The sequence below is a fragment of the Carassius carassius genome, chromosome 13 (genome assembly GCF_963082965.1).
Source record: "Carassius carassius chromosome 13, fCarCar2.1, whole genome shotgun sequence".
Taxonomy (NCBI): Eukaryota; Metazoa; Chordata; class Actinopteri; order Cypriniformes; family Cyprinidae; genus Carassius; species Carassius carassius.
In genome coordinates, this window is record NC_081767.1 from 14,490,166 (window position 1) to 14,506,205 (window position 16,040).

Consider the following 16,040-nt stretch of genomic DNA (forward strand, 5'->3'; position numbering starts at 1 on the left):
GCCCAAACTTCTGGAGGCCATTTACACACTGTAGCAATTCGCTCAAAAGAAGTAAGATAATGCTCAATGTCATCCATCTCACTGAGCTGCTGCATATTTGGCTCTTTCCACAGACTCCCAGCAGTTGGATGTTGCGCTCCATCAGAAATTCTGGAAGAAGTGCCTGGATCTTCACTTCCCCCTGCTGGCAAGTTTTCCTGTGCAGTATGCTGACCCACTTCCTCCTGAAGGAGTCGAAACTGATGCTGCAAAGACCTCCATCTTGTCTCTTGCCATGCATTTTCTTGCTCTTGACGATCCTGTGTCACTTTTTGATTCAGCAGGAACTTCTGGAACATATCCTTCAACTCTGCAATATCCTTAGAAGAACTTTCATAGGAAATCAGCTCAACAGCTTCTCCAAAAGCCCCTTGCAGTTCTTCCCCATCTTCTCCAGGGTCCACCTGGGCTGGTTTCTCACCACGTGCCCGCTTTGGTGCCATCACACCTGAAGATTTGACACAGCAATGCTCCTCTTCTGGAATATCCCACTGCTGCCACCACATTGGCAAATGATAAAGCTTGGCTTATTGAATATCAGATCCCTTTCTACGAAAACACTTTTTGTAAATAATATGATCACTGATCATAATTTAGATGTACTCTGTTTGTCAGAAACCTGGCTAAAACCTGATGATTACATTATTTTAAATGAGTCCACCCCCCAAGATTACTGTTATAAACATGAGCCGCATTTAAAAGGCAAAGGGGGAGGTGTTGCTTCAATTTATAACAACGTTTTCAGGATTTCTCAGAGGGCAGGCTTCAAGTATAACTCGTTTGAAGTAATGGTGCTTCATATAACATTATCCAGAGAAACAAATGTTAATGATAAATCCCCTGTTATGTTTGTACTGGCTACTGTATACAGGCCACCAGGGCACCATACAGACTTTATTAAAGAGTTTGGTGATTTTACATCCGAGTTAGTTCTGGCTGCAGATAAAGTTTTAATAGTTGGTGATTTCAATATCCATGTTGATAATGAAAAAGATGCATTGGGATCAGCATTTATAGACATTCTGAACTCTATTGGGGTTAGACAACACGTTTCAGGACCTACTCATTGTCGAAATCATACTCTAGATTTAATACTGTCACATGGAATTGATGTTGATAGTGTTGAAATTATTCAGCCAAGTGATATCTCAGATCATTATTTAGTTCTGTGCAAACTTCATATAGCCAAAATTGTAAATTCTACTTCTTGTTACAAGTATGGAAGAACCATCACTTCTACCACAAAAGACTGCTTTTTAAGTTATCTTCCTGATGTATCCAAATTCCTTAGCATATCCAAAACCTCAGAACAACTTGATGATGTAACAGAAACTATGGACTCTCTCTTTTATAGCACTTTAAATACAGTTGCTCCTTTACGCTTAAGGAAGGTTAAGGAAAACAGTTTGACACCATGGTATAATGAGCATACTGGCACCCTAAAGAGAGCAGCCCGAAAAATGGAGCGCAGCTGGAGGAAAACCAAACTAGAAGTATTTCGTATTGCTTGGCGGGAAAGTAACCTATCCTACAGAAAAGCATTAAAAACTGCTAGATCCGATTACTTTTCTTCTCTTTTAGAAGAAAACAAACATAACCCCAGGTATTTATTCAATACAGTGGATAAATTAACGAAAAATAAAGCCTCAAGTGTTGACATTTCCCAACACCACAGCAGTAATGACTTTATGAACTACTTTACTTCTAAAATCGATACTATTAGAGATAAAATTGCAACCATTCAGCCGTCAGCTACAGTATCACATCAGACAGTGCACTATGTGCTGTGTCGAAATTCGACGCGTATCCAATGCCGCGAGTTGACGAATTGCTTGATCGGCTAGGCACGGCTCGTTTTTATTCGACATTGGACTTAAAGGGCTATTGGCAGATCCCCTTGTCTCCATTATCCAGAGAAAAGACAGCTTTCACAACGCCGTTTGGATTACACCAGTTTGTTACCCTTCCGTTTGGCTTGTTCGGGGCACCAGCTACCTTTCAGCGCCTCATGGATAAGATTCTGCGGCCCCATGCTGCATATGCGGCTGCCTACCTGGATGATATCATTATATTTAGTAATGATTGGCAGCGGCATATGCAGCATCTGAGGGATGTCCTGAGGTCGCTGAGGGGAGCGGGGCTCACTGCCAACCCAAAGAAGTGTGCGATTGTAAGCGTGTGGAAGTAAGGTATCTGAGCTTCCACTTGGGGCATGGACAGGTGCGTCCCCAAAATGATAAGACAGCCGCTATTGCGACCTGCCCACGTCCCAAGACCAAAAAGGAGGTAAGGCAGTTCTTGGGGCTGGCGGGATATTATAGACGGTTTATTCCTAATTATTCGGACCTCACCAGCCCTTTGACTGACTTAAAAAGGAGGTGCCAGATATGGTCCAGTGGACGGAGCCGTGTCAGCAGGCCTTTACCCAGGTCAAGGCTGCTCTGTGTGGCGGGCCGTTGTTACACTCTCCTGCTAAGTACAGCACCATAGAGAAAGAGTGCCTTGCCATCAGGTGGGCCGTCCTCTCCCTCCGCTATTATCTCCTGGGACGGGAGTTCACCCTCTGTTCGGACCACGCTCCGCTGCAGTGGCTCCACCGCATGAAGGATACCAACGCACGGATCACTCGTTGGTATCTAGCTCTTCAGCCTTTTAAGTTCAAGGTGATCCACAGGCCGGGTGTTCAGATGGCGGTGGCCATATATATATAGAACCCCTCCCAAAACACCAATTGAAAATTGAAAGGATTTCAGGGTTAATCGCAAATCAAATTGCAATCGCAATATCTGTCAAAAAAATTGCAATTAGAAATTTTCCCCAAATCGCACAGCCCTAACTTCAAGCCAATCAGCAACCTCGGGAAACCCCCTAAACAAGCAAAGCAAGTACCTCCAGATTCTGACCTGGTGCATTTAATATAAATTTTAACCTCATTGAGGAAGTAAATTCGAGTGTTAATTATGTGACTGACAGTTGTTCAGCTCTATGCAATTGCACATATTGCTTTAAACTTGGGATTTCTTTCCTCACTTTCTCCCTGCAACTTGTATGAATGTGTGAATGCGTGTGTTAGATTAGTTTATATGTCTTAGATTTATCCAATAAAGTCTTATTTAAATTTGAAAAGAGAAGTATTTTGTGCTTCTGTTAATGTCTTAAACTGCCGATCTTGTTGTTACTGTGCTAATTAATAGTGTTTTCACTATATTTTGGATATTTATATCCATTGCAGAGTTGATGTTATACAGCTCGTTCAGTAAATCGCTGGCAGAGTGATCAGCCGTGAAACAGTGATTCTGTACAAATTCCCTATAAAATCTTAATTTATTCCCTTTAAGCTAAATTGACCTGTTGACCTGACCTGTGTTTGGGCATTTCATGGCTTTTCTAGAGTTTGTAAGACTTCTCAGATAGTTTCAAACTTACAGTCCATTCACTGATTCTCTGATGGATTATTGCATACATAAACACTTTCTAGTGAGCATTGATGTGTTTGGCTAATTTAAAAATCAATTCCTAAAAACAAAGGTAACCTTAGTTTTGTCTGTTCGTCTGGAAACAATATTTTTGTTTACAGGGTACCAGGTTGAAATTATGAGCTCTTTCAAGGATTAAATAATGACTGAATTTGTAAAATTTTGCTCGCTTAGTGACATTAAATCTCTAATGATCTGAATTTATCACTTGCACTCACCCTGGTCTCTCCATAGTATTGGTTGTAGTGGTGCACTAGACTGATGATCCGGTGCGACATGTTGTTCAGGTAGAATATGGGTGGGTATGTGTCCAGACAGATGGCATGAAACTGATTACTGTCTTTCATGGTCAGCTCACCAAATGCTGGAAAGTCTCGTTCTCGAATAACCCTGATCATCTTCTCCATACGACTGGGGACCACAACATCTGCCCGGTACTGTGGAAGAGTATAATAGGTGAATTTATTTGTCTACAAACCTATGTAAATTAAAGCAATCTAAATTACTTCCCTTGGATTCCACTGCTAGATTACAACAGATGCAATTTTGAACACTTCTGATTGCAAAAAATGTTTTAAATAATAACAGATTACATCAGTGGTTCTCAATTCCAGTCCTCACACCCCCCTACTTTGCACATTTTGTATGCTTCTCTTATCACTTCAGATGTTTGTTCTATTCAAATGTAAGTGCCCTGCAAAGTGGACATCTCAGGATATTCTGCCACGATTCCAGTTCAAAGCAAACTTATGTTCCATTAAAAGTCCACTGAAGTGTGCAAGACGTGAATTTAAATTTAATTTATTTACAGAGGTAGGCTATATGATGTCACACTTGTCCGTGTGTGCAGATGTTGCGCAGCGCAAATCCGTGAATGTTCCGAAGTGAAGTAAACTTTGTTAGATTTCACCTGCTCAGGGAGAAGGGAACAATGAACAATGTGAGAGACCAAGATGTCAATCGTAACACAGTTCATGCACAGAGCTCACTTCTAACTAGCTGATTATCTGAATCAGGTATGTTAATAAAGAGAGACTAACAAAATGTGCAGAGCAGAGGGGTGCAAGGACTGGAATTGAGAACTGCTGGGTTACATGCAGGTTACATTGTTACAGCTGGAGGTGGCAACAAGTGAGAGCCTTTTGAGTGAGTGACTGAATCAACCATTCATTTGTGTCCCAAAATCCACACTTGCCATCTTTTCACTTGATCACTTGTCAATTTACACTTTATCATGCTGCCACAAGTAACAGAATACAGGACCAAAGTTTAGATTTGCTGTGATTTTGGTTTGTTTGGTTTGATTTATTCTTCTATTTCTCCCTCCTCCCAGATTGGAGGAAGGTTACAAATGCTTTTCCTGGAGCAGGGAGATCACTTCCTTGATGAGCGCACAAGGACATTTATCAACCTGGGAAATCTCACCACCTTCCCGGACCCCTCGCTGTGTATGAAGTCAGCTTCAGCAAGCCTGCCCATGGATGGTCCTTGAGGGAGTTTTGCTGCATTTCGTCGATCCAGAGCTAAGCCAGCCATCACCATCACGCTATACAGAATGTCTGCCCGAGCCAACCACAGAGAGAGAGCCAGAGCACACAGCTATCAATGGGCTATCGCAAACAAGAGTGACTGAGCAGATCATCGCCCCCGAACTAGAACCTCAAGACACGTCTGACCAGGTGCATGTGCCGGCAACACCATGTATCGCTGTGGTTGTACTAGTGGAGATTTATGGCTTGGAGGGAAGCCTGTCCACAAGCTTGCCACTTAGGGTGAGCTGCAACTGTCCTCTGGATATTATGAGTAACTAGAAGACATTTTTAATGTGGATTTAATAGACTGGTTTGGGAGATAATAACCAATTCTCCACTGGTTCTGCCCAGCCCTGAATCTCCTATGTCTCTGCTGGTTATGCCCAGCCCTCAATCTCCTGCATCTACGCCCAGCTCCTGTTCTCCTATGTCCCCTCCCAGCCTCCCTCTCCCACCTCCTCTCCTCAAACCAGCCATTTCCTCAGTCCTGTCTCCACTGATTCCACTCAGTTCACCCTCAGTCAGCGCCAAGGATTCCCTGTCTCCACCTCCGGCCTCCACTTTGGCCCTTTGATCCATCGGTTCCATCTTTGCTCCTAGCTCCTTCATCTCCTCTGTGGACCGTTATCCTACTGGCTTCATCAGGCTCCCTAATCCCTCCGGCCTTCGCCTTCGTCCTCTGTCACTCTGGCTCCATTGGATTCCTGCCCTGGTCTCCTCTTCCCCCAGCTTTGTCTGTTGGCCCCCTGATATCACCAGCCCTACCTTCACCTTGGCTCCTCCCTCCAACGACACCATCATGGGCCGCTGTTCTGGCTGTGGTCTGGATCTCCATTTGGCTCATCCTGTTCCTGATTCATCACACCTTCTTCTCCACCCTGGCCCCATGAACTGTCCCTCATCCTCCTCCTGAGAACCCACTCTCCCTCCTCCACTGGGACTCCATTGGGAAGGATGGGCCTTCCCTGGAGGGTCTGCTGTTCCTGTTCTTACTGATTACGTTCCTCCAGTTATTTAAGCTCCAAGTTCTCCTCAGGCTGTCCTGTATTGATTATGTTTAATGTTTTGTGCCCATGTGATTGTTCTGTTCTCCCTGCAGATTTATAAAAAATTACTTCCTTGGACTCTACTCCCTTGACGTGCACTTTATACTACAGCCCCACATAACAATACACAGTATAATTTTTTTAAGTGTGAAACATAAAAAAAACAGGGAGAATCAATAAATTATTAATTTACTGCAATTGTGTAAATAATATTTATTAATTGTAATTCATTAAAAAAGTAACTATAATTTGAATAACCACATTTTTAAAAAAAATATTATAATCTAATTACAAGTACTTAATTTTAGAATCTGATTTCATAATCTGGATTACATATAAATTACTACCCAACACTTTATGCAGAACAACAGCACTTGCTTGTGTGATATTGCTAAAACACATGTCAGTAAAGACAAACAAAAATGAAAAAACCTTCAGAAGCTGGCTTGTCTCCACACTGGTATGCATTCCAGATGTGCTCCCTACAGACTTCTGCTCAGCACTCACCTAAAAGGAAACATCTACATATCAGATACAGAAATGAGTAAATGACAAAAAGACATCAGCATTTTTCACGATCTCAATAGATGGTGCGAGTCCTCTGGAATGCATCTTGTAGGGTATTATGTGTTTTAATGATCTGACCAGTAAAAAAATAAAAAATAAAATAAAAATAAGAAAGTGAAAAAAAAAAGACTAAACCAAACAACACGTTAAACACGCTAAAGACTTCAAATACCATTTTGAACGTTTAGCATGTAAATGCAGCGATATAGATGATTTGCTTAAAATAAAAGCTCATAAAATGAAAAGTAGATGAGAAGTATCCCTTAACAGTTTCGAAATGAATGTTTGACATACACAGAAGTAATGCATTGCTCAAGTTTAGTCAAAGCCCCAAACAATTAAACTTGCTTTATTCTACTTTGTGAGACCATTCAAATGACATACAGTAGGTGGCCAACCAGAATGGGTAATACCGCCACCGCAGGGCCGTGGTGTTAACTGCAAGTCAGTCGTGTGTTAAAATAATTCGCGAAACTGCTGCCAGGTGATGCAAAGAGATGGAATGCGGTCTGAATGTAATTGTAAAATGTTGGTTTAATAATGAAGATGAAAGGAAGTAAAACCACAATTATAATATAACATTGTAACATCCTTAAAAACCATTAGAAAATTTTACCCCATGTTAATTTTAAAAATGTGGGATAGTCTTAGGCTACAGTCTACACATCAAAAATTTAAAGAAAGACCTTTACACATAGGCTCTTATGTATGCTATTGTTAAAGCGTCACATATATATATATATATATATATATATATAAATAAATAAATAATGACTAAATGTATACAAACCCGATTCCAAAAAAGTTGGGACACTGTACAAATTGTGAATAAAAACAGGATGCAATGATGTGGAAGTTTCAAATTTCAATATTTTATTCAGAATACGACATAGACGACATATCAAATGTTTAAACTGAGAAAATGTACAATTTTAAGGGAAAAATAAATTGATTTTAAATTTCATGGCATCAACACATCTCAAAAAAGTTGGGACAATGCCATGTTTACCACTGTGTGGCATCCCCTCTTCTTTTTATAACAGTCTGCAAATCTCTGGGGACTGAGGAGACAAGTTGCTCAAGGTTAGGAATAGGAATGTTGTCCCATTCTTGGCTAATACAGGCTTCTAATTGCTCAACTGTCTTAGGTTTTCTTTTTCGCATCTTCCTCTTTATGATGTGCCAAATGTTTTCTATGGTTAAAAGATCTGGACTGCAGGCTGGCAATTTCAGTACCCGGATCTTTTTTTAAATCGGGTATGTATATTATTATATACTGCAATTATATTTAACCATTAGAATTATATATTTTTAATTCTTTTTCTGTTCTGTTCTGTTAATTTGTTAAATTTAAATGATTTGTTGTAAGGGAAGTAAAACTATCCTGTTGGTACATTAGCCTATAACATTATTAGGCCTGCCTTGATTATTACTGAATGTAATAAAATGCAACTTATACATGACGTATATTTTTTTTCCTCTCACAAACTTAATATATTTTTTAGCATTAAAAAAAAAACATGCAGCAAACGAAAATACACGATTAATCGGTTAAAATTTGTTACTGTGGGTTAAAGAATTTACACAATATACAGTAGGTAGACAGCCTAATTCTTCTTCATGGCGAATCATCGAAATTTGTCAGGCCGCCATTTGTCACGCCCTTTAACGAAACCTCAAGATCTTCGCAATTTAACATCGCAAAGGGCTTTAGATTACACTGACCAAGTTTGGTGTTGATCTGAATAAATCTCTAGGAGGAGTTCGTTAAAGTACAACCCCTGAAAATGGCAAAACAACACCATTTTTGCAGAGAAAATTCGAAATAACCGACTTCCTGTTGGAATTCAGATTTCGTACCCAAAGACTTTTTCGTAGGTATTGGTGTATTACATGTGTTTACCGATTTTTGTACATGTACGTGAAACATAGCTCGAGGTGCACTCCCTTGAAAGTGTATAGGTGGCGCTATCGAGCCATTTTGCCACACCCGATGGAATATTGGTCATAAAATATTCATTAAATATTTATTCAATATATATTCATATATTGTCATAAAATTTCAAGGAGTAGTTCATTGCGGTGTAAAATGTGTCACTTCCTGTTGCCAATAGGTGGCGCTATGACTATAACTGAATATGGGCATGTCAATCTGTTCAGGTTCGGAGTTTTATCAAATATGTGAAGTTTGGGGCAGATTGGACATTGTATGTCTGAGTTATAGCAACTTGATTTTTCATGGTGAATCATCGAAATTCGCCAGGCCGCCACAGATTAGGCATACCAAATTTGGGGTTGATCTGAATGAATCTCTAGAAGGAGTTCGTTAAAATACAACGCATGGAAATGACAAAAATGACACAAAATTTGCTCATGAAATTAAAAATAACCGACTTTCTGTTGGGTTTCGGATTTTGCTCCAAGAGACTTTTTGTAGGTATTGGAGAGGTACATGTGCATACCGATTTTCATACATGTACGTGAAAGGTAGCTCGAGGCGCACACTGTTGAACGTGTATAGGTGGCGCTGTTGAGCCATTTTGCCACACCCACTTCGGAAACACATATCAGACGTAAATTTTCGCCAGTTCTGAGGTGTGGGCAAAGTTTCATGACTTTTCGAGCATGTTTAGGCCCTCAAAAATGCGATTCATTTTGGAGAAATATAATAATAATTAAAGCTGCAAGCAGCGATGAAAGGGCCCTCGCACCCGGGCTCACTGGCAGCGAGTGGCTTTAGTAAATAGGTGAACGGTGAGAAATATGCATTTAAACTCAGAAATATAAGTGGAATATTTCAAAGTTTATTCCATATATGTGCCAATCTTTCTGTTGCCAGCAGGTGGCGCTATCATTATAATGGAATATTGGCCTTCAGATGTGTTCAGGGCTGCACTCTTATCGAACATGTGAAGTTTGGGGAAGATCAAACATTTTATGCCTGAGTTACAACAACTTCTCTTGCTGTGGCGAGACATCAAATTTTGTCATTTTTGCCATGGACACGCTCTTTAACAAAAACTCAAGATTGCCACAATTTAACATTACACAGGCCTTTAGATTAGACTGACCACAAAAATACATTAATGTCAAAAAATCTCTAGCAGTAGTTTATCTCAGCGTAAAATATGTCACTTCCTGTTGCCAGCAGGTGGCGCTATGACTATAATTGAATATGTGCATGTAGATCTGTTAAGGGCAGAAGTCTTATCTAACATGCAAAGTTTGGGGCAGATTTGACATTGTATGTCTGAGTTACAGCAACTTCCTTTTTCATGGCGAAACATCGAAATTTGTCAGGCCGCCATGGACACTCCCTTTAACGAAATCTCAAGATCTTCCCAATTTAACATCGCAAAGGCCTTTAGATTTAACTGACCAAGTTTGATGCTGATCTGAATAAATCTCTAGGAGGAGTTCGTTAAAGTACAACCCCTGAAAATGCCAAAAACAACACCAATTTTGCAGAGAACATTTTAAATAACTGACTTCCTGTTTGGATTCGGATTTCGTACCAAGAGACTTTTTCGTAGATATTGGTGTGTTACATGTGTGTACCGATTTTTGTACATGTACGTGAAACATAGCTTGAGGCGCACTCCATTGAAAGTGTATATGCACTCAGTTGAAAGTGTATAGGTGGCGCTATCGAGCCATTTTGCCACACCCAATGGAATATTGGCCTTCAGATCTGTTCAGGCCAGGACCCTTATCACACATGTGAAGTTTGGACAAGATCGGACATTTTATGCCTGAGTTATAACATCTTTTATTCCCATGGCGACACATCAAACTTCGTCACGGCGCCATGGACACGCCTTTTAACGAAAACTCAAGATCTTTACAACTAAACATCACACAGGTCTTTAGATTAGACTGACCACATAAATAACATTGATGTCATAAAATTTCTAGGAGTAGTTTGTCGCAGTGTAAAATATTTCACCTCCTGTTGCCAATAGGTGGCGCTATGACTATAACTGAATATTGGCATGTAGATCTGTTCAGGTCAAGAGTCTTATCCAACGTGAAGTTTGGGGCAGATTGGACATTGTATGTCTGAGTTACAGCAACTTCCTTTTTCATGGCGAAACATCGACATTTGTCAGGCCACCATGGACACGCCCTTTAACGAAACCTCAAGTCCTTCGCAATTTAACATCGCAAAGGGCTTTAGATTACACTGACCAAGTTTGGTGTTTATCCGAATAAATCTCTAGGAGGAGTTCGTTAAAGTACAACCCCTGAAAATGGCAAAAACAACGCCAAATTTGCAGGGAAATTTCAAAATAACCGACTTCCTGTTGGGATTAGGATTTCGTACCAAGAGACTTTTTTGTAGGTACTGGTGTGTTACATGTGTGTACCGATTTTTGTACATGTACTTGAAACGGAGCTCGAGGCGCGCTATGTTGAAAGTGTATAGGTGGCGCTATCGAGCCATTTTGCCACACCCGATGGAATATTGGCCTACAGATGTGTTCAGGCCAGGACTCTTATCACACATGTGAAGTTTGGGGAAGATCGGACATTTTATGCCTGAGTTATAACATATTTTATTACCTTGGCAAGACATCGAACTTCGTCATGGTGCCATGGACACGCCTTTTAACCAAAACTCAAGATCTTCATAATTTAACATAGCACAGGCCTTTAGATTAGACTGACCACAAAAAAAGACATTGATGTCATAAAATTTCTAGGAGTAGTTAGTCGCAGTGTAAAATATGTCACTTCCTGTTGCCTATAGGTGGCGCTATGACTATAACTGAATATGGGCATGTGAATCTGTTCAGGTCAGGAGTCTTATTAAACATGTAAAGTTTTGGACACATTGGACATTGTATGTCTGAGTTATAGCAACTTCATTTTTCATGGCGAATCATCGAAATTCGCCAGGCCGCCACGGACACGCCCTTTAACGAAAACTCAAAATCTTCGCAATTTAACATCGCAAAGGCCTTTAGATTAGGCATACCAACTTTGGTGTTGATCTGAATTAATCTCTAGGAGGAGTTCGTTAAAATACAACGCATGGAAATGACAAAAATGACACAAAATTTGCTCATAAAATTAAAAATAACCGACTTCCTGTTGGGTTTCGGATTTTGCTCCAAGAGACTTTTTTGTAGGTATTGGAGAGATACATGTGTATACCAATTTTCATACATGTACGTGAAACGTAGCTCGAGGCGCACACGTTGAACGTGTATAGGTGGCGCTGTCGAGCCATTTTGCCACACCCACTTCTGAAACCCATATCAGACGTAAATTTTCGCCAGTTCTGAGGTGTGTGCAAAGTTTCATGACTTTTCGAGCATGTTTAGGCTCTCAAAAATGCGATTCATCTTAGAGAAGAATAATAATAATAAGAATAATAATAATAATAATAATAAACGGAGCAATTCCAAGAGGGTCCTCACACCATCGGTGCTCGGGCCCTAATAATTAAAGCTGCAAGCAGCGATGAACGGGCCCTCGCACCCGGGCTCACCGGCAGCGAGTGGCTTTAGTAAAGAGGTGAACGGTGAGAAATATGCGTTTAAACTCATAAATATAAGTAGAATACGTCAATGTTTATTCCATATATGTGCCAATCTTCCTGTTGCCAGCAGGTGGCACTATCATTATAATGGAATATTGGCCTTCAGATGTGTTCAGGCCAGGACTCTTATCAATCATGTGAAGTTTGGGGAAGATTGAACATTTTATGCCTGAGTTACAACAACTTCTCTTGCTGTGGCGAGACATCAAATTTTGTCACAGCGCCATGGACACACCCTTAAACAAAAATTCAAGATCTCCACAATTTAACATTGCAAAGACCTTTAGATTAGACTGACCAAAATAAAATGTTGATGTCATTAAATTTCTAGGAGTAGTTTGTTACAACGTAAAACATGTCACTTCCTGTTGCCAGCAGGTGGCGCTATGGCTATAACTGAATATTGGCATTTAGATCTGTTCAGGTCAAAAGTCTTATCCAACATGTGAAGTTTGGGGCAGATTGGACAATGTATGTCTAAGTTACAACAACTTCCTTTTTCATGGCGAAACATCGAAATTTGTCAGGCCGAAATGGACACGCACTTTAACGAAACCTCAAGATCTTTATATGTTCCTAGGAGTCCATAAGATGTAACTTCCTGTTACCAGCAAGTGGCGCTATGACTATTACTGAATTTGGTCATGGGTGTTTGTTCAGGACAGAACAGCCATCACACGTGTGAAGTTTGGGGGCAGATTGGACATTGCTTGCCTGATTTACAGCAACTTCCTGTTTCACTGCAATAATATGATGCTTTAGCACTTAGCTAATTGTTGCTAGCATGTATTAGTAGATTACTAGCATGTTGCCAGCTTATTTAACACTTGTTGGCACTTTTTAATATGTTTCTAGGAGTCCATAACTGTGTTAACCATGTCACTTCCTGTTACCAGCAGGTGGCGCTATGACTATAACTGCATTTGGTCATGGGTGTTTGTTCAGGACAGAACACCCATAACACGTGTGAAGTTTGGGATAGATCGGACATTGCTTGCCTGAGTTACAGCAACTTCCTGTTTCACTGCATTAGTAGCATGCTTTTGCACTTAGCTAAATGTTGCTAGCATGTATAAGCATGCTTATAAAATCTTGCCAGCCTATTTAACCCTTGTTGATGCCTTTTATTATTTTGCAAGGAGTCCATAAAAGTGTTAAACATGCCACTTCCTTTTGCCAGCAGGTGGCACTATGAATATAATTAAATATGGGCATGTTGATGTGTTCAGGACAGGACCCTTGTCAAACGTTTGAAGTTTGAGGCAGATCGTACATTGCTTGCATTAGTTACAGCAAATTCCTTTTTCACTGCATCACTAGCATGCTTTAGCATTTAGCTAAGTGTTGCTAGCATGTGTTGGTATGTTTCTAGCATGTTGCCAGCCTTTTTAACACTTGTTGACACTTTTTAATATGTTCCTAGTAGTCCATAACATGTAACTTCCTGTTACCAGCAAGTGGAGCTATGGCTATTGCTGAATTTGGTCATGGGTGTTTGTTCAGGACAGAACACCCATCACACGTGTGAAGTTTGGGGACAGATTGGACATTGCTTGCCTGATTTACAGCAACTTCCTGTTTCACTGCAATAATATGATGCTTTAGCACTTAGCTAATTGTTGCTAGCATGTATTAGTAGGTTACTAGCATGTTGCCAGCTTATTTAACACTTGTTGGCACTTTGTAATATGTTCCTAGGAGTCCATAACTGTGTTAACCATGTCACTTCCTGTTACCAGCAGGTGGCGCTATGACTATAACTGCATTTGGTCATGGGTGTTTGTTCAGGACAGAACACCCATAACACGTGTGAAGTTTGGGATAGATCGGACATTGCTTGCCTGAGTTACAGCAACTTCCTGTTTCACTGCATTAGTAGCATGCTTTAGCACTTAGCTACATGTTGCTAGCATTACATGCTTATAAAATTTTGCCAGCCTATTTAACCCTTGTTGATGCCTTTTATTATTTTGCAAGGAGTCCATAACTGTGTTAACCATGTCACTTCCTGTTACCAGCAGGTGGCGCTATGACTATAACTGAATTTGTTCATGGGTGTTTGTTCAGGACAGAACACCCATCACACGTGTGAAGTTTGGGGCAGATCAGATATTGCTTGCCTGAGTTACAGCAACTTCCTGTTTCACTGCATTAGTAGCATGCTTTAGCACTTAGCTAAATGTTGCTAGCATGTATTAGCATGCTTATAAAATTTTGCCAGCCTATTTAACCCTTGTTGATGACTTTAATTATTTTGCAAGAAGTCCATAACAGTGTTAAACATGCCACTTCCTGTTGCCAGCAGGTGGCACTATGAATATAATCAAATATGGGCATGTTGATGTGTTCTATACAGGACTCTTGTCAAACGTTTGAAGTTTGAGGCAGATCGGACATTGCTTGCATTAGTTACAGCAAATTCCTTTTTCACTGCCTCACTAGCATGCTTTAGCATTTAGCTAAGTGTTGCTAGCATGTATTGGTATGTTTCTAGCATGTTGCCAGCCTTTTTTAACACTTGTTGACACTTTTTAATATGTTCCTAGGAGTCCATAACTGTGTTAACCATGCCACTTCCTGTTACCAGCAGGTGGTGCTATGACTATAACTGCATTTGGTCATGGGTGTTTGTTCAGGACAGAACACCCATAACACGTGTGAAGTTTGGGGCAGATCGGACATTGCTTGCCTGAGTTACAGCAACTTCCTGTTTCACTGCATTAGTAGCATGCTTTAGCACTTAGCTAAATGTTGCTAGCATGTATTAGCATGCTTATAAAATTTTGCCAGCCTATTTAACCCTTGTTGATGCCTTTTATTATTTTGCAAGGAGTCCATAACTGTGTTAACCATGTCACTTCCTGTTACCAGCAGGTGGCGCTATGACTATAACTGAATTTGGTCATGGGTGTTTGTTCAGGACAGAATACCCATCACACATGTGAAGTTTGGGGCAGATCGGACATTGCTTGCCTGAGTTACAGCAACTTCCTGTTTCACGGCGAAACATCAAACTTTGTCAGGCCGCCAGGGACACACCCCTTGACGAAAACTCAAAAGCTTCGCAATTTCACGTCACAAAGGTCTTATGATGACCCTCACCAAATTTGAAGATAATCCGATTAAAACTGTAGGAGGAGTTCGTCAAAGTACGAGGCATGGAAACGGCAAAAACTGCACAAAAATCGTGTAAAAAAAATCGTGTTTTGTACCAGGAGACTTTTTTGTAGGTATTGGTGTGTTACACGTGCGATCCGATTTTCATGCATGTACGTGAAACGTAGCTCGAGGGACACTCCGTTGAAATTTACCAGGTGGCGCTATCGAGCCATTTTGCCACACCCACTTCTGAAACCTATATCAGATGTAAATTTTCGCCGGTCCTGATGTGTGTGCAAGGTTTCGTAAGTTTTGGAGCATGTTTAGGCCCTCAAAAATGCGCTTCATTACGGAAAAGAAGAAGAAGAAGAAGAAGAAGAAGAAGAAGAATAAACGGAGCAATTCCAATAGGGTCCTCGCACTGCAGTGCTCGGGCCCTAATTAAAGCTGCAAGCAGCGATGAACGGGCCCTCGCACCCGGGCTCAACGACAGCGAGTGGCTTTAGTAAATAGGTGAACGGTGAGAAATATGCATTTAAACTCATAAATATAAGTGGAATATATCAAGCAGGTGGCGCTATCATTATAATGGAATATTGGCCTTCAGACATGTTCAGGCCAGGACTCTTATCGAACATGCAGAGTCTGGGGAAGATTGAACATTTTATGCCTGAGTTACAACAACTTCTTTTGCTGTGGCGAGACATCAAATTTTGTCATGGCGCCATGGACACGC

General features: G+C 40.6%; 1 protein-coding gene across 5 annotated transcripts in view; it reads right to left on the bottom strand.

Annotated features, from left to right (window-relative positions):
- The window catches only part of mvda (mevalonate (diphospho) decarboxylase a), a 72,903-nt gene that overhangs the window by 15,883 nt on the left and 40,980 nt on the right, over positions 1-16,040 (bottom strand). For 3 of the 5 annotated variants that reach the window (XM_059564788.1, XM_059564789.1, XM_059564787.1), the window contains 2 exons: positions 6,526-6,600; positions 3,734-3,952 (listed from right to left, as the gene is read on the bottom strand). In XM_059564788.1, the coding sequence (XP_059420771.1) occupies positions 3,734-3,952; positions 6,526-6,600 (294 nt within the window). The remainder of the gene's footprint in view (positions 1-3,733; positions 3,953-6,525; positions 6,601-16,040) is intronic. The other 2 variants (XM_059564790.1, XM_059564791.1) reach the window with 2 other exon arrangements.